The sequence below is a fragment of the Aedes aegypti genome, chromosome 1 (assembly GCF_002204515.2).
Source record: "Aedes aegypti strain LVP_AGWG chromosome 1, AaegL5.0 Primary Assembly, whole genome shotgun sequence".
Lineage (NCBI taxonomy): Eukaryota > Metazoa > Arthropoda > Insecta > Diptera > Culicidae > Aedes > Aedes aegypti.
The window spans coordinates 81,414,608-81,438,513 of NC_035107.1; the positions used below are offsets into that span (position 1 = coordinate 81,414,608).

The window sequence follows — 23,906 nt, forward strand, 5'->3', positions numbered from 1 at the left end:
GTAACTTTTCAAAACGACCTATCTAACAATTCACACATTTCGAGTAAATCGAGCTTGAAGGTAGTGAAAATATATTTTGAAACTGTATCAAACTGAAACAATTTTTCGCCACTGTGTTGCTTGCAGAGGGAAACAGTGTAATAGAGTTCAACGTAAGAAATTAAATTATGAAAATTTATCTGGAAATTACACTAAAATCTATAAAAACATCAGATAAGACGTTTTGACCAAAAATATGTACATAGGATAAATCACATAGGTCGTTCTGTATCAACAATTGTTACATTGGACATTCACTTCGGTCATTTTTTTCAGTTATCGTAACATAGGACATTTTGATTTGAACACACAGCTAGCATGTTTCATTTCATTTTGTATCCAATTGCGTTGAACATGCATTCAATGCAACGACGCCACTTTTTCCCCTCCGTCCGTGTGTCCTATCTAACAACAGAAGGAGGGGAAACGTTGAGCTGTATGTAGGACTTTTTGGTTTCTCGCTGTTTCTCTCTCAATCTACCCCCCCCCCCCTGTTTCAATGCTGGTTTTGCCCACACTTGTTCGTGTGTGAGTTTACCTCTGCACGACGGGTGGCGACGACTGTGTTGCATTTGGCACCAGCCGTCGGCGCATACAAAGCGGTGAGGAATGATGACGATGACGACGCCGTCAATAGTGTTTTAGGAAACCAACTCCAAACAAATACATACACTTCTCCTCTCTTCGGTAATTAATTGCTCTGCAAATATGTGTGCGCAAGTCGCGCATGCACGTTCCTTGTGTTGCTGCCGGGAAGCATATGTATATGCTTGATCGACCAAGGATCTGAATCGGATTGATTCAATAAGATCATGATGCTCAATATCATTCTCCTATATGCATTCAATACGATGATATATAAAAAGAGAAGTGGCAGCTTAGAGAATGCTGATCCAATCCAGCGAAAGCGTAAAACATGATTTGGCAAAAAGACCAAAATACAGTTTTGTGTACTTCATTCTCTTTTTGTTATTTGAGCGTATTCAATATTGCGAGGCAGTGCGACTCTGAAAATATTTACTAAAATTATTGAGAAATAGTCATTGTGGCATTCTATACTTCCAAGCAGTGTCTCATACACGCTTCTCCTAATCATTCCCACGATTCAACTATATTCCTAAGCTATATTCACGAATGTCCTATGTAACATTAGAATCGTGTTTATTCTTAAACGTTACATAGGACATGTGGTAGGTTCTCTGATCAAAGGTCCGCTTCTCCTCTCTTCGGTGATCAATCGGTATGCAAATGCGCGTGCAAGCCGCGCGTAAGCATTACTCGTGTTGTTACCGGGAATCACATGCTTGTTCATCTCTGGATCAGGATCGGATGGATATAATGACATCATTTTGTACAATTTCATTCCCCTAGTTTGCACTCAATACGTAAACTATGTGAAGAGAGGAGTGGAAGCTGAGAAAATGTCGATCCCATCCAGTAAAACACGTAAAACATTATTTTGACAAAACAACCAATATGCAGTTTTACGTACCTCATTTCTCTATTTTGTATCCACGTGCGCAATCATTCAAGTACAAGTGCTCATTTTGTTGCGGTGTGCCAATCGGAGACACCAGCTGTGCTTTGTTTTGATTCATTCGATCCCACGACGTCACTTTTTCCCCTCCGTCTATGTGTCCTATGGGTCCTATGTAACAACAGAAGGAGGGGAAACGTTGAGCTGTATGTAGGACATTTTGCTCTCTCACTGATTCTCCCTAAATCTTCCCCCCGTTTTTATGAAGGTTTCGCCCACATGATCATGTGTGAGTTTCCCACTGCATGACGTGGTGGTGGTGACGGCTGTGTTGCAATCAGCACCAGCCGTCGGTGGAAACAAAAAATTGCGGTGGGGAATGATGACGATGACGACGCCGTCCATTTTGTTGTAGGAACTTGAGAAAGGAGCCAGCGCCTAACAAATACATACAGCTTCTCCTCTCTTCGGTGATTGATCGCTCTGCAAATATGTGTGGGCAAGTCGCGCATGCACGTTGCTCGTGTTGCTGCCGGGAAGCATATGTATATGCTTGAAAGACCATAGATCTGAATCTGATTGATACAATGACATCATGATGCTCAATCTTGTGCTCAATATGCACGCAATACGTTAATAATATGAAAAGAGAAGTTGCAGCTGATCCAATCCAGCGAAACGGTAAAACATGATTTGTCAAAAAGACCAAAATACAGTTTTGTGTACTTCATTCTCTTTTTGTCACTTGAGCGTTTTCAATTTTGCGATGCAGTGCGATTCTGAAAATATCGACTGAAATGATTGAGAAGCAGTAATTGTGACATTCTATACTTCTAAGTAGTGTCTCAGACACGCTTCTACAAAGCATTCTACCGTTTAAACTCTATTCCAAAGCTTTATTCAGGAACGTCCAATGTAACATTAGAATCGTGTTTATTCATAAATGTTACATAGGGCATATGGTTGGTTCTCTGATGAAAGGTCCAATGTAACAATTGATTAAAAGTGATGCGATTTTAAACATTGGTCATTTTGTTAAGCTTTCAATAGATTGATTTATTGTTAATATATCAGAACGAGTGTTCTAGTGTGCTGCTAAGAGGTGTAACGCAAATGATTTGCAATGATAATCTCGATTTGTTTACATTTGTTACTTAGGACGTTTTGAAAAGTTACGCGAGAATTATTGTCTTGTTAAGAACTTCGCTATTCTATTTGCATATTCGGATGTAGAGTTGATGTTGGCATTTATAATAATCAAATTGACAAGTGATAAATTTCACCTTGAAATGGGATCCTGTTTTTATTTCAGAGATGACATTTGTTAGAAAATTTCGGTACATGGGTCTTCGAGGTTCACCATCGTGTATGGTATTGATAACAGAACTAAGAATACCAGACCAGACCAGAAAAACAGTGAAAAATTATCATTTTCACCCGAAATTACGGTAGTCGACACGTTTTTGTTGACATTCGATAGTCTTTGCCTTCAGCTTTCAAAACCCGAGCGATCAAATGAACGTACTACACAAAAACGTCAAGCGAATGCTGCTGATCACGATGGCGTCACTAGAAAGCGATACGGTATTGTTTATATGCGTCTCATTCGACATAACAAGCAATTAAAATACTCTTGTTATTTATGATCGAATATTTCTGAAATCTATGCAAAATTCATGATTTATGCAAATGTCATAGTGTCAGATGACATTCATTGCACAGTTTTTTTTTGTGTTTCTCGATATTCATTCTAGCGCTCAAGTTTCATGTGAGAGGTGACGGTAGCAGATGAGTGTACATAAATCATTACACTGCTGACCATGGAGGCGAAACGAACATCACGAAAAATGTCGAATGTTTAGAGCACTGGTCGTAGGTCACGGATTTTCTGGGCTATTTAATAATCCAAACAAGGATTCTTTAAGAATCCGTATCAATTTTTCCAGGAATGTACCGAAAATAAATTTTGAATGAACATATCTAGAATTTCATTGAGAAACCACTTGTAGGTCAGCTTTCCGCACTACCGCTAAGAATTGATTCAAAATTACAAGAAAAATCCGTCAAAACGCTTTTATAGCATACGATTAAAATCTTATTAGCAATGCACTATTTTTTCAGTGGTTTTTGCCTTGCGTCCATTTATGATTCCTGAAAATATGTCATCACAAATGTATAACAAAATGAAATCATGAATTATAATAGAAATTCATAAAGCATCTCATTAAGAACCTTTCCAGGAATCCCTTCTGAATACTTCTCAATGATCACATTGATGTTCCCTAAGAACACGTGCTTAATACCTTTGGCCAGAAATTCGCAAAGCAATTCACAATAAATCGTATCAATTTTGAAAATAAAAATCTGCCAAAGATCTCTCCTTGAAACTATAGATTTTTGACCAAAAATATAATAGAAACCGTTAACTATCTCTAGCAACTCAGTCCAAAAATTTTCTAGTTTCATTCTAGTCTAGTCATTTGTAATTCCCGGGTTTTTCCCGCTTGTCCCGGATGGATGGACACCCTGGGTCGACGAAAAAGATAACATGAAAGATAAATTCAGTTTATTTCTAGACACCTAACTAACAGCTAGTGATTATCAGTGCCTCCATATTACCGTGCATCACCTCAGAACTTAAGTCCTACTTTTCTCCTTAAATAGGGTAAGTGTGCCCTTAGTTGTGGGTGTTCCTATAGTTGTGGTAGTGCCGTTTTCACTAATTTCATTGCATTAGCCACAAAATCGACACTGCCAATCGACGTATTGGTTTGTTAATACACGGAATAGTTAAAAAGAGCGTTCAAATTGCATTAAAACTGATGAAATATCACTAAAATTGCTAAAACGTGTCTTACTTGTACCAATAGTTGCGGTAAAGTGTTCCTATAGTGGAGGATCCCATTAGAAAACAACGGATACCGCAACTATAGGAACACAAATTTAAAATATACCGCAACTAAAGGAACAGTGTACCAATAGTAGAGGCATTATTTTTCACTGACATGTCGTTGGTTACTGCGATGAAATAATTTTTCCCATTAAGCCAATGGCCGTTACTTCCCGTTACAATATTGACATGTACATTAATTGCACATCTTGAATTTAGGCGGTTAAATGAAGTTCAATCGTGCTTAGTACCTACACTATTGGTACATCTACCCTAACATATCTCGGGCTTCAACTTTTCGACGGGTTTGACTGTTAAAAGAACCGATTCAATACCCCATTAAACATTTGACAGTTCAACAGCCGATTAAATTGGTTGAAAAATCGGCCGATTGTTGCACCGACGCTTATGGAAGTTTAACACAGCGATCAACTGACTAATCGTTGGATTAAATCGGGTGACCGAGGAAATCTTATGTTTAGTAGGTCGACTTGCTTGGATTTTACTTAAAATACCGATTTATCCACCTATTTAGTAGGATTGCGTCGGCCCACCATATTAAATCGGGTGATATTCGGTTGATCCCTGTATTAATCATCCATAAGCGTCGGTGCAACAATCGACCAATTTTTCAACCAATTTAGTCGGCTGTTGAACTGTCAAATGTTTAATGGGGATAATTTAAAATCGACCAAACGTCATTCGATTAAATGTCATTAGCAAAATGAATCGATGACATTTGGTCGAATGGACGTTTAGTCAAACATTTAGTGGAATAGGGGTTTTTCATATTATTTCACAGAGTGACATTTTGACTCTAATACACAGTGATTGAGTATTTGAAAAAGGAAAAAGCATGTATGGTAGGTTGCATATCGTCTGCTTGATGCTACAACTAGACAACTCGAAAATACAAATTACGAACTATTGAACATTGAAAGTTTGACCGTTTCACAAGGTGATGGTTAATCACAGATAATATGATTGAATCACACGCTTAAGATCTGTGAATATCTGGCAGTTTTAAGATTTATGTTTCAACAAATTTATGTTTCGACAAATTGCACTCTAAAAATCGAAGTTTCGAGTTATCTAGTTGTAGCATTAAGGAGACGTAGAACATCATGATAGAGTGATAAAAATCTGCTTAGGTGTACTAGAATTTTTTGGACGAACTTCAAGCCTTAAATATGAACTAGCGATTTTATCGATTAACCACTTGCGTTGTTGACGTTAATTGAAGTCATGTTTCTCATTAAGACTTATTCTGCGAATCGGATGAATCACGACGAGCTGATTTCACCTCACGCAATACAAACATAAACACAATTCTCTCGTTTGATTATTATCGACTGAATTAGTTAACAACTTGTTTTCAATCGAAGTCATTTACTCCGTTATCAAAGCGACATGTTTGCCCATGGAATGTGATTTAGCTGGAAGTTACAATCATAATAATAATTCACCATGAGTAGAAAAACGTATCATACAGGTCAAAGTTTGAACGCATTCATCAAAATCGTTTGAAAAGCCATGGCAATCAAAATCGCTCCCTTTTATTCTACGTATAAAAGTGCATTATATGCAGATAATTCAAGGCGACTACGTTGTTCTACGCCTGCCTTAGCCGAGTGGTTAGAGTCCGCGGCTACAAAGCAAAGCCATGCTGAAGGCATCTGCGTTCGATCCCTGGTCCGTCTAGGATCTTTTCGTAATGAAAATACTCTTTAAGAAATACATCCAACTCTCCCTAACTCTATATTGAAGGGACCATCGAGTTAGGGAGGTACCGACTTACAGAACACAAAACCAGTGCAACTGCGATCCAAGGGACCATCGAGTTAGCCATGAAAACCAACTTTTACTATGGTTCTCTAACTCGATATCGAGATACGGAATATAGAGTCAGGGAGAGTTAACTGTACATAGGGTAGGTGTACCAGTTATGGACATAATGGTTCCCTATTTCGCCATACGTGATATTTTGATTATCTTCAAGTTTTTGATCATTCTGTGTGTTTCAACAGTTGGACATCAAATATATCTTGATACTGAAACATTGAACAAATGTTCAAAATGTGTAAATTTTCGAGAAGACACATATGGCCAAATAGGGAACCACTATGGCCATAATTGGTACACTTACCCAACTTGAAAATTATTTTAATGAAATCGCGTAAGTATCTCTGAAGAGACTCTTTAAGATTTCGCCGGAAGAGTTACTAAAGTAGTTGATCGTATATGAAAAGTTAAGGAATTTAGGTGGGAATTCTTAAATAGTTAATTTAAGTAACTCTCGAAGAATCATGACATTTTCAAATAAGTAATCCCAGAAAAAAATGTTTTGTTTTTTTGTATGGTATTCAGTTGGAGCTGCCTGATAGCTTAACTTGTCAAGGCTGAACCCTCGGTCTGGCTTTTGCCAAGTTTCCCCTCTACCAGGACCAATACTCAGACGGACTAGGCAATGGCGCCAACATGAACACTGCTTTTTTATTAGTATTGTGACGTGGTAGTTTTTGAAAAGTACCCACATTCCCTTGCTTCTGAGAAAAGAAAGCATTGTGAAAATCAGCAGCTCCATCAGAATTTGTTTGAAATAGTAGTGTAGTAGTGTCATTACTAATACTGTCTAGTCGAAATGATTTTGAATAATTTGTCATTCAAGTGCTATTCTGATTACTCCTGTCTTTTACGTAAGATTAGAGTCTTAAATGTCAATTGTCGTCAAGTCTTAACAAAATTAGGCTGTTTAGTAATAGTTCTAGTTGATTTCATTATTTGTTGTTCAAAGTATTTATTGGTCATTACGTTCATATATCCTTAAAAAAAAGTCGCTTTCCTTGTCTGTTCAACAATTTTTCGAAACTAGCAAGTGTACCCTCCTAATGATCGATCTCAGCGTCTTACTTTCCATAGTCATTTTTATAGTGAATATTGAAGAATAAAATTACCTTAGACTTCTATTACAGTCTCCTACAAGATTCACTTTTCGGTGGCAAATGCAATGCTTCACAACGCCTACTTTCTACTTGTAAAGTTTGCGAAAATGAAGCTGGAATTAGATTATTTATACCGCTGTTACAAAAGAGGTATTTCTTATTATGGCAATGTAAAAACCATATTAAAATAAGATTGTCGCCACTTATTTCTACTCAGTGAATCTACTAGTCATTTTCCTCAGAGTAATATTCCCTACGTCGTACATGATAACGATGTATCTAGCTAGCTAATAGTAAGAGTGGCTACGGATCATTCTGGTTAGCAAAAGGCAAACTGAACGTCACCAATAGTATTAATGTCCACTTCGAACAGATTAATTATTTGAAATGGGCATGGTCCATTATATGGGCAAATGGATTATGCCCTCCCATCGCGGCAAGGTCGCATAACCAAGGGGAGGGTAGTAATCCCAGAAAAAAATGTTGAGTTTTAATTCCATTTTTTTTTCTTTTTTCATTTTAATAGCACGGACTGACAGGATACCGTATGTTTAATAAATTACAATTACAATTTTTCAAAGTACACGACTAGACGTACAGCATCCAGTATTTCACATAGAATGTCATTAGATTTTTGTAACACCGTATACCATGACTGACAATGAAACGATAACATATGTTAGCAAATCGCAGCTCGCAATGCACCCCACACTTGGGAACCCCTGCTTTGCCACCTTCTCCCGCAATCGTTCTGCTCTTCTAACGAGACGACGAAACTTTTCATTCTTTCACCCATTTATCTGGACTAAACTCCCCGTGACACAATTTCCTCACAACAAAAACTGACCTCCCAACCCCCACCCCCTTTTTATCACTTACCGTAATTTGGAAAATTCCCCACGCCAAATACAGATCCCGCTGGGGTCCTTCTCCTGCTTGCTTCTCAAAGTGCGTCCCCAATGGTTCCACCTGCTCCGTTGCCACGTACAGCACTTTGTCCGTTTCGAGGCTGTCCAAAAACTGCAAAATACTCGGATGGCGCAGCGTTTTCAGGCGCTTCACGGCGGCCCTGGCCAGTTCCAGCTTGACATCGGTCCCATTCTTGATGTCGTACACAAACACCGACACCTCTTCGCCATTAGTTCCTTTCCGTTTGCCACGGTGCAGGGACCAGATGCTTCGCGAATCAAACTGCGGCACGGGTTCTCCGATTTCGTACGGGAAATCTTTGGCCGAGTCCCGCGAGAAGAAAGACCACATCCTGCTCCTTCTTCTTCCGAGCTCTCCCGACGAGACGACGAAAACGCAAATTAAACACTTCCACGACACGCAACGCACAATATTACCCCGATTTACTAGATATTTAAACACAAAACCACACACTTTCCGCTGGCAAAATCGATTTTCTATTGGAAAATTTTAATGAATTTTCACTTTTTTTTCTCGTCTATCGCTGACGCAGAGATTATTCACCATCCGTCAGTTTTCGTTCTGGAGTTTTTTTTTACCAACGACGAAGTGCGCAAAAAGGAGTGGGTAAAAGTTTTGACACCTCACTGCGCAAAATTGCACAAAACGGAACGTCAAAAATGGAGAGCACCCGGTACTTAAAATACGCTGGAAACAGCATTTTCAAAGATTACAGTTTGGGCAGATTGCTCTTTCTGGGTTTTTGGCAGATTTTTTTATTTACCTTCCGAAACGTAAAGCGCTCAAATATTTTTTATTTCCAAAGAAATTCTCGCGGAACATTACTAAAGGACCTATGAACAAATGAGAGATTCTCTCCTCTCTCGTTCTCTTTCGATTATAACAGTGGAATACTAGAGATTTTGGAAAGTTTTTCACTATAGATCGAGAGTCAATTTCCTTGACTAGCGTTTCATACAAAAAACGCAACAGAAGAGGTTAATGTAACTCAGTTGTTAATGAAAGAGAAAGTAAACAAAGAGAGCCTGTCAATGTTAGATAGGTCCTTTAGTAATGTTCCGCGAGAATTCTCGCGTAACTTTTCAAAACGACCTATCTAACAATTCACACATTTCGAGTAAATCGAGCTTGAAGGTAGTGAAAATATATTTTGAAACTGTATCAAACTGAAACAATTTTTCGCCACTGTGTTGCTTGCAGAGGGAAACAGTGTAATAGAGTTCAACGTAAGAAATTAAATTATGAAAATTTATCTGGAAATTACACTAAAATCTATAAAAACATCAGATAAGACGTTTTGACCAAAAATATGTACATAGGATAAATCACATAGGTCGTTCTGTATCAACAATTGTTACATTGGACATTCACTTCGGTCATTTTTTTCAGTTATCGTAACATAGGACATTTTGATTTGAACACACAGCTAGCATGTTTCATTTCATTTTGTATCCAATTGCGTTGAACATGCATTCAATGCAACGACGCCACTTTTTCCCCTCCGTCCGTGTGTCCTATCTAACAACAGAAGGAGGGGAAACGTTGAGCTGTATGTAGGACTTTTTGGTTTCTCGCTGTTTCTCTCTCAATCTACCCCCCCCCCCCCTGTTTCAATGCTGGTTTTGCCCACACTTGTTCGTGTGTGAGTTTACCTCTGCACGACGGGTGGCGACGACTGTGTTGCATTTGGCACCAGCCGTCGGCGCATACAAAGCGGTGAGGAATGATGACGATGACGACGCCGTCAATAGTGTTTTAGGAAACCAACTCCAAACAAATACATACACTTCTCCTCTCTTCGGTAATTAATTGCTCTGCAAATATGTGTGCGCAAGTCGCGCATGCACGTTCCTTGTGTTGCTGCCGGGAAGCATATGTATATGCTTGATCGACCAAGGATCTGAATCGGATTGATTCAATAAGATCATGATGCTCAATATCATTCTCCTATATGCATTCAATACGATGATATATAAAAAGAGAAGTGGCAGCTTAGAGAATGCTGATCCAATCCAGCGAAAGCGTAAAACATGATTTGGCAAAAAGACCAAAATACAGTTTTGTGTACTTCATTCTCTTTTTGTTATTTGAGCGTATTCAATATTGCGAGGCAGTGCGACTCTGAAAATATTTACTAAAATTATTGAGAAATAGTCATTGTGGCATTCTATACTTCCAAGCAGTGTCTCATACACGCTTCTCCTAATCATTCCCACGATTCAACTATATTCCTAAGCTATATTCACGAATGTCCTATGTAACATTAGAATCGTGTTTATTCTTAAACGTTACATAGGACATGTGGTAGGTTCTCTGATCAAAGGTCCGCTTCTCCTCTCTTCGGTGATCAATCGGTATGCAAATGCGCGTGCAAGCCGCGCGTAAGCATTACTCGTGTTGTTACCGGGAATCACATGCTTGTTCATCTCTGGATCAGGATCGGATGGATATAATGACATCATTTTGTACAATTTCATTCCCCTAGTTTGCACTCAATACGTAAACTATGTGAAGAGAGGAGTGGAAGCTGAGAAAATGTCGATCCCATCCAGTAAAACACGTAAAACATTATTTTGACAAAACAACCAATATGCAGTTTTACGTACCTCATTTCTCTATTTTGTATCCACGTGCGCAATCATTCAAGTACAAGTGCTCATTTTGTTGCGGTGTGCCAATCGGAGACACCAGCTGTGCTTTGTTTTGATTCATTCGATCCCACGACGTCACTTTTTCCCCTCCGTCTATGTGTCCTATGGGTCCTATGTAACAACAGAAGGAGGGGAAACGTTGAGCTGTATGTAGGACTTTTTGGTTTCTCGCTGTTTCTCTCTCAATCTACCCCCCCCCCCCTGTTTCAATGCTGGTTTTGCCCACACTTGTTCGTGTGTGAGTTTACCTCTGCACGACGGGTGGCGACGACTGTGTTGCATTTGGCACCAGCCGTCGGCGCATACAAAGCGGTGAGGAATGATGACGATGACGACGCCGTCAATAGTGTTTTAGGAAACCAACTCCAAACAAATACATACACTTCTCCTCTCTTCGGTAATTAATTGCTCTGCAAATATGTGTGCGCAAGTCGCGCATGCACGTTCCTTGTGTTGCTGCCGGGAAGCATATGTATATGCTTGATCGACCAAGGATCTGAATCGGATTGATTCAATAAGATCATGATGCTCAATATCATTCTCCTATATGCATTCAATACGATGATATATAAAAAGAGAAGTGGCAGCTTAGAGAATGCTGATCCAATCCAGCGAAAGCGTAAAACATGATTTGGCAAAAAGACCAAAATACAGTTTTGTGTACTTCATTCTCTTTTTGTTATTTGAGCGTATTCAATATTGCGAGGCAGTGCGACTCTGAAAATATTTACTAAAATTATTGAGAAATAGTCATTGTGGCATTCTATACTTCCAAGCAGTGTCTCATACACGCTTCTCCTAATCATTCCCACGATTCAACTATATTCCTAAGCTATATTCACGAATGTCCTATGTAACATTAGAATCGTGTTTATTCTTAAACGTTACATAGGACATGTGGTAGGTTCTCTGATCAAAGGTCCGCTTCTCCTCTCTTCGGTGATCAATCGGTATGCAAATGCGCGTGCAAGCCGCGCGTAAGCATTACTCGTGTTGTTACCGGGAATCACATGCTTGTTCATCTCTGGATCAGGATCGGATGGATATAATGACATCATTTTGTACAATTTCATTCCCCTAGTTTGCACTCAATACGTAAACTATGTGAAGAGAGGAGTGGAAGCTGAGAAAATGTCGATCCCATCCAGTAAAACACGTAAAACATTATTTTGACAAAACAACCAATATGCAGTTTTACGTACCTCATTTCTCTATTTTGTATCCACGTGCGCAATCATTCAAGTACAAGTGCTCATTTTGTTGCGGTGTGCCAATCGGAGACACCAGCTGTGCTTTGTTTTGATTCATTCGATCCCACGACGTCACTTTTTCCCCTCCGTCTATGTGTCCTATGGGTCCTATGTAACAACAGAAGGAGGGGAAACGTTGAGCTGTATGTAGGACATTTTGCTCTCTCACTGATTCTCCCTAAATCTTCCCCCCGTTTTTATGAAGGTTTCGCCCACATGATCATGTGTGAGTTTCCCACTGCATGACGTGGTGGTGGTGACGGCTGTGTTGCAATCAGCACCAGCCGTCGGTGGAAACAAAAAATGCGGTGGGGAATGATGACGATGACGACGCCGTCCATTTTGTTGTAGGAACTTGAGAAAGGAGCCAGCGCCTAACAAATACATACAGCTTCTCCTCTCTTCGGTGATTGATCGCTCTGCAAATATGTGTGGGCAAGTCGCGCATGCACGTTGCTCGTGTTGCTGCCGGGAAGCATATGTATATGCTTGAAAGACCATAGATCTGAATCTGATTGATACAATGACATCATGATGCTCAATCTTGTGCTCAATATGCACGCAATACGTTAATAATATGAAAAGAGAAGTTGCAGCTGATCCAATCCAGCGAAACGGTAAAACATGATTTGTCAAAAAGACCAAAATACAGTTTTGTGTACTTCATTCTCTTTTTGTCACTTGAGCGTTTTCAATTTTGCGATGCAGTGCGATTCTGAAAATATCGACTGAAATGATTGAGAAGCAGTAATTGTGACATTCTATACTTCTAAGTAGTGTCTCAGACACGCTTCTACAAAGCATTCTACCGTTTAAACTCTATTCCAAAGCTTTATTCAGGAACGTCCAATGTAACATTAGAATCGTGTTTATTCATAAATGTTACATAGGGCATATGGTTGGTTCTCTGATGAAAGGTCCAATGTAACAATTGATTAAAAGTGATGCGATTTTAAACATTGGTCATTTTGTTAAGCTTTCAATAGATTGATTTATTGTTAATATATCAGAACGAGTGTTCTAGTGTGCTGCTAAGAGGTGTAACGCAAATGATTTGCAATGATAATCTCGATTTGTTTACATTTGTTACTTAGGACGTTTTGAAAAGTTACGCGAGAATTCTTTGTGAGCTTTTCCCGGGATTCTTCCTTAAATCACTCACACTCAGGCAAATGGACTATCGATAAACATAGGAACCCCTTATGAAAATTCGCCACAAGAAATCGGGTCGAAATTCATAAATTTTGCCTTATGAAACCATAATTTGAAAACAAAAAACGTTTGCGCGGCAACCTGGAATCGAACCAAGAACCTTGCGATCGATAGGCCCGAGCGTACACCACGCGCCTATCGACGCCTTGATGTGGAGTGATGCTAAAACGATACATAAAGCGTTCGTATTGCAATATTCGTTCCACCTTTCATAAGGCAAAATTTATGAATCCTTCAAATCCTCTCTGGGATTGTTCTGAAAATCTTGAGATTATTTCTTAATTTTCTTCCAGATATCGCTTTGGGATTCACACAAAAAAAAAACGTTACCATTCCAAGTGGTTCCGGTATTACTTCTGAGATTCTTCTGGACATCTTTTTGGATTTTTTTTTTCAGAACTCTGTATGTGTATCCAGGAAATTAAATTCTTTGAAATTCTCAGGATAAAAGCAAATTTTCAACATTTTAAACTTGAGCTCTTTTGAAGTGTTGATTATTTTTCTCCGGCTAGAGTAGAGTATAATAACTGATATGGTTAGACTAAATTTAAGTATGGTAACTGAAACGAGGCACTGTTTAAACATATTTACACCATAGTTGGTGCAGTAACTTCAGTTTTTATTACAATGCTGTACACGGTAAAAATCAAAAAATCCAAATAGTATAATGTTTAATATTTCTTCGACATTTTTTCAAAATAATACTTAGCGATGCATATCAAATATGCACAGGATGATTATGTTTTATACATTGAAATGATTATTGGGCTCTTATTTCCTTTTGGGCATAAGCGTTACTAGTTGCTAATCTTGGGACTTATAGAAATTCGTTGCAACTTACTGCAAGCAAGCAGCGACAGGTTCACTGGCAATTTCCGAGTTGTAGCATAAACTTACTGACGGAAATCAAAAGGTAATAAACAAAATTAAATTGTTACGTGCTCAATCATTTAAGTTATTTGATTTTCTTCAGCAGATTTCAACGGAGCGATGGCAGCAGGAGTTTACGAGGTCAAAGGTGAGCTACAAATAGTCGGGAAGCACATTCCAAGCCTGAGCGAAATTTTGCGATACTTCTGCTTTTCTGTAAAGGTTGATGCGGAAATCCCCTATCATTCGATCGGTAATTTATTCATTACAGAGACTAAAGGACTTCGACACAAGGTGGAATATGTTCCGTGAACTTCCCGCAGAATAAGACAACAGGCGTAATTTCGAAGGAAAGCAGCTGGCGAAGAGAATGTCTGTCCAGTATCAATGATAGTCGGGAAGCTAATTGGAAAGCAACGAGCATAATATCCCCTGGAATTCATTGGTTTACACAACAGAACCGACAAATCCCAACTCGGGGAGATAAAGGAATGGTGGAGATATTTCCGTCGAAGCGTTCCGGTGGCAATAAAGCAGCGTACGGCACTTACTTATGCGTAACTTTCCAAACAGCAGCAAATGAATGGTAAACGTAGCATATCATCACAGACAAACAGACGTAACACTTAGAACAAATCTCGATCAAAATCATAGTCACGAGGACATGTACGCCCAATGCTAAAATCAGTACGTTTGGCCGACAGGCCAACAGATGGCGGTAGTGTGTAAACGTCAAACACGAACAAAAACGATGCGAGCGCTGCGGGTGGCGGATTGGCCACCTACCATATTTTTGAATCGACCGTTAAAAAGGTGGTCGATGGACAGTGATGAGAGTGTGACGTCTGTTTGTCTGTGATATCATTGTCAAGAAACTTATCCCTATCTTCTCAAGAAATACAAACTCTCCTAAAATTAACCACAATGAATTTTTTTTTCATTTGTTTACAAAAGCAGGAATAACTAATGGTTTTAAGCAATTCAGAGAATTGCTATTCATAATGCATGGAAGCAATAATAATGGAATAAGCACGCACTGCTACAAAAATTCGTTTATACTAGCAATGCATATTACGTAAAAAATCATTGCAAGGTGTGAATAGATCAAATATGGTTTTAGTATGACTTGTATGCTATTTAACATATATTTTTTTAACCGTTTAGTTTTACCATTTGGCCTGGAATGTAGAGTGAACATATAGTAAATAGGTAACAATAGTTAATACACAGACAAACAGACGTAACACTTAGAACAAATCCCGATCAAAATCATAGTCACGAGGACATGTACGCCCAATGCTAAAATCGGTGTGTTTAGCCGACAGGCCAACAGATGGCGGTAGTGTGTAAACGTCAAACACGAACAAAAATGACGCGAGCGCTGCAGGTGGCGGATTGGCCACCTACCATATTTTTGATTCGACCGTTAAAAAGGTGATCGATGGACAGTGATGAGAGTGTGACGTCTGTTTGTCTGTGGTTAATATGTTCCCATTATATTTGTGAATATTGCAAGTACGGTAAATTCTCGCATACTCTGAGATAACGCCCTAAAAGCCATTGGTAACCATGTGTGTAGCTCGTTGTTTCTTAGCAAGTGAAGGAATAAACATCCAAACCAACATCACTGGTAGGTAGATAATGATCCTTTCTTCACCATAGAGTTGTTAAACAACGTGTAAACCCATTCAAATGCGCAGAAACAATGAGCTACACACATGGTTGCCAATGGCTTTTAGGGCGAGATCATAAGTTATGCGAGAATTGTTATGCGGGTTGCTGAAAAGTATTCAATGAGAATAAAAATCTCGCATAACTTCTGATCTCGCCCTAAAAGCCATTGGTAACCATGTGTGTAGCTCGTTGTTTCTGCGCATTTGAATGGATTTTCATGCTATTTAACAACGCTATGAGGAAGAAAGGATCATTATCTACCTGCTCGTGATATTGGTTTGGATGCTTATTCTTTCTTTTGCTCAGAAACAACGAGCTACACACGTTGCTTTTAGGGCGTTATCTCAGAGTATGCGAGAAATATTAGCTGTGTTCAATGACTTTGATCGAACTTGCTCGGGGTTGGTTGTACTAGCTCGTATTTTTTGTCAACAAATAACTGTCAAAGCTACTTCGAGCAACTCCAAGCTGCTTTCTCAATGAACGCTCTTTTTACTCTTTTTACTAATTTACCGGAATTCCACGTGAAAAAAAATTCGCGCACTTAACAATCCGTATCGCTTCGGAATTTTGCTTTTTTCTCACTGTTTACGTTTTAAACGTCAAAAACACGAGCTACTGCGAGCTGGTTGAACTAGCTCGGACTCTAGCTTCCAACCTGTTTCGAGCGACTCGGAGTTGGTTGGACTCGGCTCAATGAACACAAACCCGAGCGACTCGAAGTAGGTTGGAGTGGCTCAATGAACACCAAAAGCTGACTCGCAAGTGGTTGCAACCAAGTTCGAGCAGCTCGTTGAACACAGCTATTATCAATCTCTTTTGGAAATGAAGGACGTATTTTTTAAACGTTCTCGATCGCCCCCCTTCAGAAACTCCGATTGTGACAGTTCTGAAATGTCATCCATTTTGCGTGTGTGTACGTAACATGCTTACCCACACACAGTCACCGTGCGTGATCGCGTTTTTCTTCTGCTTCCTCGTCGCGATGATGGTAGATTTTTAGTGCAAAGTGAAGTGTGAAGTGCAGAGTGTTGTTTGAAAAGTGAAAAACTTCGCAGGAAAAAGTTATCGCCCTTCCCCCACACAAAGTGCGTGCACCAGTGCTTTTATCCGTGATTAAATTGTGCAAATCTGCGTTCAGTTTGCACAATTTGGCTAGTAGTGCTGGCTGCGGAATTCCAGAGAAAGACAAAAATCGCAGCCCAGCAAAAACCAAAATCAAAAGAAACAGACCATCGACATCGGGAGGTTTGGCTTTTCTCTTTGTGTTCGTCCGTCTGTTGGAGATTGGGAAAACTTCCGACGAGTGGAAATTTCATTGTGTTCATCAGCAAGAATCGTTTCAGCAGAGTAGAGTGTGATTAAAGGTGATTTTTCTTCGATTAAAACACTATTCTCGATTTGATGTGCTTGATAGCTTGTGGAAAATCGAAATGGGAATCTGCATTCCTCCTTAGACGACCGTAAGGGATGACCATTGCAAGCAATAAAGTGCTTCTATTAGATAGCCTAGTGTCATAAAACAGCTGCCCTAGAGGCGTATAAGAAAACATGGAAGATTGTGGGGGCGCTGGTGAAATGGATTCCTATATCGATCTGTAAATCGGAAAAACCAAAATCGGATCTGGAGGAATGATTCAGGAAAATTGAAGGAACGAATCCAAATTGTTACTTCTGAGGAAGGTTGCTTCATTAGTGTGACCAGCTGCTTCTGCAGCTCAATAATTGTGCACTCACACAGCCGTCATCAAGCTTCAAGGATTTTCGTACATTTTCATCATCAGCTGTGAACAAACTTTGTCGTGCAATGGCAAGCATACAAGCATCTTCTGGAGGGAACCTCCTGTCTGCAGGCTGACTGTATGCACCAGCAACATAGATATTACATAAGAACACCAGAAGCATGAAGATTGCATTAACAAATTGTAGTTGAAACATATCCCCCTCCCTGACAGCAGTTCCCCACTGCCATCGAAAGCGAAAGCTCAGTGAATTGTATATCTGATGATGCGCGCTTCAATTTTGCTTGTGGATACTTCTCTTTTGGCTCCCTGTATCATCAGATACTGTTTTTTTTTTGTTGGCTGGCTGGAAAACAAAACAAACCCCAACAACAACACACAAAGAAGCATCAAAGCGCAAAAGAAACGCGAAGCAAGACGTTCAAGAGTGAGTGTACGAACGATGAAATTAATCACCCACACCGTCCAACAACGCGTTTCGGTGTGCACCGAGGGAAATCGGGAGGCTGATTTGGTTTTGGTCTTTACTTAGGCAAATGCAGGCTCATTTTAGTGTCATGGTTTCCATTTTAATGCAAGTCTCTTAAAATTCTCTATTTACAATGAAAGGTCTCTTAAGTCTTTTTCTTAACAAAAATGGTATCTATAGTCACTGTGTATCTTCTTATATTTTTGCAGTTCGATTAAAACTGTCTAAACAGGAATTCCCACAGAGATTACTGTGAAAATTTTCCAAAATGTTATTACAGGGTGTCCTTTAGACTCTGCACCAACTAGTTTTCCACCGATTTTTCCAGTTTAACTCTAGCAGATCTTCCATAGATTTTCACAGGTGCTCTTGCAAGAAAATCCCCAAATGGCTTATTTCAGAGTTTTGTAAAAAAATCGGTAAAGGGTTTTCCAGAACTCCCTACGAGAATTCCTCAATGCCGATTTTTTCAGTTATTTCAACAGATTAATCCTGGATATCTTCTTAGAACAGTTCCTTACAAATTTCGAGGCACTGATTCTGGAGGAACTTCATTATTGAGTAGAGATGTACCGAATACCACTATTCGGCCTTCGGCCGAATATCGAATAGTTGGAAAATTATTATTCGGCCAAACGAATATTCGGCCGAACATTCGGCCGAATAATGACCTAATATTCGGCCAAAAAAATCCTAATATTCGGCCGAATAACACCGTCTAATTTGTCTAAAACTATATTTTTAATCCTGGATAAAGAAAAAAACGAGTTTGCTTAAGTAGGGAAAGCTTCTACGGTGAAAATTTGAACGGATTATGAATGAAAATGAATGATCGTCCTCTTGAGCTTTTGAAACCAATTTGTAGAAATCACAAAAACAAAATTTCAAAGATCTTTCGTATTTCTAAAGTAAGGGATTTATATTCTATTGCTAGCACTTTTTATCCATCTCACGTTTTGTTAAAATATAACCCAATATACGTTACTAGATTTCTCATCCGACTTTTGGAAGTGTTTCAAAGAAATTGGAACAAACAGACTGCAGACCACTTTATTATGCTAAAAGGAAGAACTTGAGCAGGTGTCTCAAACCAAACAATATCGAAAGAATGAAAAGTGCTAATATATGTTAACGGTTAAAATTAAAAGCATTGAGTCCATACGCGTCAAACTATTTAGTATAGTGGTTCCTTACAGCCCCAGAAAAATTATTATAAAGCTATCAGTACACTATGGCAAATATTTGGCATAGATTGATACAGTGCCAAACAAATGTTTGTCATCGCATAGATTTGGTTGGTGTTGAAACCTATGTTTGTCTGTTGATTTATGCCTAGCGAAATATTTGCACAATTAGCAAAGCTTATAATGTTAGCTTAAGGCTCATTTGCAGATAATGCCTTATGTATTGAGCAGCACCGTAGTCACCTAAATGCCATAGATCGGAGAAATTCTCACATTTTTTTAATATTTGGCATCAAACTCCTTTCATAGAATGCATGAAACGAAAATTTTAATGTATCATCATTTGAATAAATTCTTTAATTTTTTAACTTTTCTTAATTATTTAATTTTGTTACTATTCGGTCACTATTCGGCCTATTCGGCCGAATAACAGAATTTATTATTCGGCAGAACGAATATTCGGCAAAATCAAAATAATCGAGATATTCGGCCCGAATATTCGGCCGGCCGAATATTCGGTACATCTCTATTATTGAGTTCCTTCACATATTTACGTAAACACTAAAAGTAGGGGCTCCTGGGGTAATATGCACTGCCGGGGCAAAACGCACCTGGTCAATTTATCTGAAATAAACGAGTTTTGATAGAAAAACACTATGCAGATTGATGGAACGTTGCAAATTGTTGACACCATGAGAATTCGATACATTTTGAAAAACCTAACAGGGAGATAGAACAATAAATTCGAAAAGCACGAAAGGTGAAAGATGTAAAAAGGTGAAAGAGACTGGGTAAGTTGTTGATGACATGATTTGGCGATATAACACAACGAGTTCTATTTTCCATAATATTTTCTGTTAACCCACCGTCGGTCGCCCTAGTGTACTGAGTACACGCACTTTGCGAAAAGTCGAAAAACACGTTGAAAATCCCTTCAAATTGATCCGGGTGTTGGTCCTATTCCAAGATCTACTCTTCTTCTCGCTTGTAGAGAAGAAATTTTTCGAAAAAATCAACGAAAAGTATTCGAAAACATTGTGTTTTTAATCTAAGTTTTTACGCGTGTACTGAGTACACCAGTGCGACCGCTCGTGTAACTTTTTTTTTACCGGGCCCGTCACACGAGCGGTCGCATCGTGTACTGAGTACACGCGGAGCAATTTTGATTGTACATCCAAAGCTAGGCAAGATAGAATATGGATGTCTTCGACAAATTTCTTCAGTCCAACGGTACCAATTGGTCAGTGGACAAAACACTTTGGAAACATCCTCATCTTCCAGTGGCCATCGGATTGTGCCCCCGGGGGAACCGATGTAGTGGACATTTCGCAATGCAACATCTCGAATACAAATATCTCAGGATCTACATTTTTTAGCAAGATGCTATCTTCGGCAAAGTTGTTCAGTAGGTCAAGGGCTAACATGTGATAGGCTGCTTGTTTCGAAATTCTGCCACCAGATGGTGCTAGTAAGTATTTAATTTTTCAAACACCGATATCTCAAGACCCTGATTGCCTAGAAAGATGATGTCTTCGACAAAGTTGTTTAATAGGTCAAGGACTAACATATGATAAGCTACCTAACAAGAAAAACTGCCACAAGATGGCGCTAGTGAGCATGCAATATTTTAATCACGAATATCTCAGGATCCCGATTTTTTAGAAAGATGGTGTTTTCGGCAAAGTTGTTCAGTAGTTCAAGAACTACCATGATGATCTTCTTGATTCGAAATTCTTTCAATAGATGGCGCTAGTGAGCATGATATTTTTCGAACACAGATATCTCAGGATCCAGGTTACCTATAAAGTTGACGTCTTCGACAAAAGTGTTTAGTAGGTCAAGGTCTAGCATGTAATAAGCCACCCAACTTGCAATTCTACCAAAAGATGGCATATTTTGATCGCGAATATCTCAGGACAACAATGTTTAGCAAGATGGTGTCTTTGGCAAAGGTGCTTAGGGCCGATTTCTTCACCTTCGCTTAAGCCGTAAACCACGTTTACCCATACGATTAAACCAGGTTTAAGGCCTAAGCGGTGGTGAAGAAACCGCTAATTAGTAGATTAAGGATTAAATAACATGCGCCGTTTGATTCGGATTTCTTCCACAAAACGACGCTAAAGATGCAATTTTTCGAACGCAGATATTTCTGGATCCTGATCGAATGATCCTAAGATATTTTGATTACTAAGAAATATTACCCCTTCGGCAAGGTTGTTCATAAGATAAAGGCCTAAATGCAAGGAACCTGAAGTTTTAAAATTCTTTCAACTGGTGGCGCTAGTGAGCATGCATATTTTGATCGCTAATATCTGAGGATCCCGATTACATCCAAATATAAACTTCTCGGCTCAAAAGTTCAGTAAGTCAAGTACAAACTTGTGATGGGCCACACTTGTTTGGGAATCCTTCCACTAGATGGTGCTACTGAGTATGCTATATTTTCCCGAATATCTAGGATCGTGATTGCTCAATCATGAAAAAGACGTCTTCAACTAAGTTGTTTATTCTGTCCAAGACTGAAGCATATTTAACATGTAATAAACCGTTTGATTCGAAAACGTTGCTCTTCAGCATGAAAATCCCATCAGAATGTGCTTCAGAATTTCAAGTACAGTCAAATTTCCAGTCGATACTCAAAAGATCATCGACTCATAGAACAGATATTTAGAAAGCTGATAAAGGGGAGCATTATAGTAATTATGATTTTTTGTTTTAAGTATGGTTTCAGGCGTCGATATCGAACTATGGAACATCGACTTATACAGGTTTAACTATATTTAAAAATATGGCGATCAAAATCATTGCCGCGAAAACGTGTAAGCCCAATGCTAAAATGGCTTTGTTTAGCCGATGGGCCAACAGGTGGCGGTAGTGTGTGTGGAGTTCGGAATCGAAGTGAGCAAACGGGAGCCCCACGAAGAACTTGACATTTCACTCTGATGTTACTATAGGAGTGAGTCGTCGAAGTTGTTCCATGCCTACTAGATCGTTTGATGTACGATTCAATGCTACATTATTCTAATAGGCTTTTGATTGTCGCCCATCATAACAGGTTTAGAAGACAAGATCCATAACAATGTTTATTCAGTGCCACACATCCTCCATCTTCTCCGGAATGAAAATGTTTGAAGTAATTGAAGATTCAAAATTTTGTTTAATCCCACATGTTTAATGAAACTTGGTCTGGGATATTAAAACATCTCTATTCTATAATTCAAAGGTTTCCATGCATGAAAACCGTCATGACTATAAAAAAAGGCATTCAAGAATCAAATGTCCTACGTCATCGCGGATGCTTCTAAGAGTTTAGGATATACCTTCCACATAGCTAAAAACTTCACCTTTATATGTTGTCTCTCAATTGTTTATTTGTGCATGTGACTTCGGAATATTTTTCCGCTGTATGGTACCCACTAAATCAGAACGGCGTTCAAAATATTGATTGGCTGAATGTCTTTTCCATTCATTAGATCCGGCAAGCTAATTCTACGCTACAACAGTATCTAAGACGTTCTAATTTTAGACAAAATATTGCTATTATTGGACTGCAATGCGTGTTCAACAGAGTAGCATCTGCGTTTGACTTTCATCTTGCTAAACATACAATCCGCAATACTCACTCAAAAATTTGTTTGACTTTACTTGTTTAGTATATACCTTGTTCTATTTTATTGTATACTAGTGGTCCCGGCAAACTTTTGTCTTGCCTTCAAGTAGGCTGTAGTAAAACACCATACAAAAACACCCTATACAAAATGACACATTAGTCTTATCCCGATTTCCTGATTTTTTCGGAGACTTTCTCTAACTTTCTCTTCGCATGAACATATCGCATCCCTTGTCGAATTCAACAGTAAAAAAAAGGATGTCAATTCGTGATCCGTTCTCAAGTTATTTCATGACATATAAACACCACTCCATTTTTATTCATATAGATGTAAGATACCATACATCATTGGGCCTACATTTTTTTTATCCTTACATTAACGACCGCCAGTCGCGCACGCATGTGAGTATCGCTTTAGCTAGGAACAAATATGCGACCACCAGTCGCACTAGCAACATCAATAACACTTGCTAAGAACAAATTTGCGACCACCAGTCGTAATAGAAAGTGAACATCACCATTGCTTATAACACATATGCGACCACCAGTCGTGCTAGCAACACCAATAACACTTGCTAGAAACAAATTTGCGACCACCAGTCGTGATAGCAAGTGAACACCACCATTGCTTATAACAAATATGTGACTACCAGTCACGCTAGCAACATCAATAATACTTGCTAAGAACAAATTTGTGACCACCAGTCAAGATAGCAAGTGAACACCACCATTGCTTATAACACATATGCGACCACCAGTCGTGCTAGCAACACCAATAACACTTGCTAGAAACAAATTTGCGACCACCAATCGTGATAGCAAGTGAACACCACCATTGCTTAGAACAAATATGTGACTACCAGTCACGCTAGCAGCATCAATAAAACTTGCTAAGAACAAATTTGCGGCCACCAGCCACGTTAAGAACTTATTTTCGTTGCAACCACCAGTCGGGTTAAGGGCATA

General features: G+C 39.1%; 2 protein-coding genes across 4 annotated transcripts in view; one reads left to right on the top strand and one right to left on the bottom strand.

Annotated features, from left to right (window-relative positions):
- LOC5571303 (N-terminal kinase-like protein) overlaps positions 1-8,869 on the bottom strand; it is a 54,557-nt gene extending 45,688 nt beyond the window's left edge. For both annotated transcript variants that reach the window (XM_021840956.1, XM_021840948.1), the window contains exon 1: positions 8,228-8,869. In XM_021840956.1, coding sequence (XP_021696648.1) covers positions 8,228-8,608 — 381 coding nt within the window. In that variant the 5' untranslated portion in view covers positions 8,609-8,869. The remainder of the gene's footprint in view (positions 1-8,227) is intronic.
- An 8,008-nt stretch (positions 8,870-16,877) lies between these two features.
- LOC5571302 (uncharacterized protein CG5902) overlaps positions 16,878-23,906 on the top strand; it is a 33,491-nt gene continuing 26,462 nt past the window's right edge. Inside the window, exon 1 of one of the 2 annotated variants that reach the window (XM_021840966.1) lies at positions 16,878-17,023. The gene's annotated coding sequence lies outside the window, so the exon portion shown is untranslated. Of the gene's footprint in view, positions 17,303-23,906 lie in introns of both variants that reach the window. The other variant, XM_001653565.2, reaches the window with a different exon arrangement.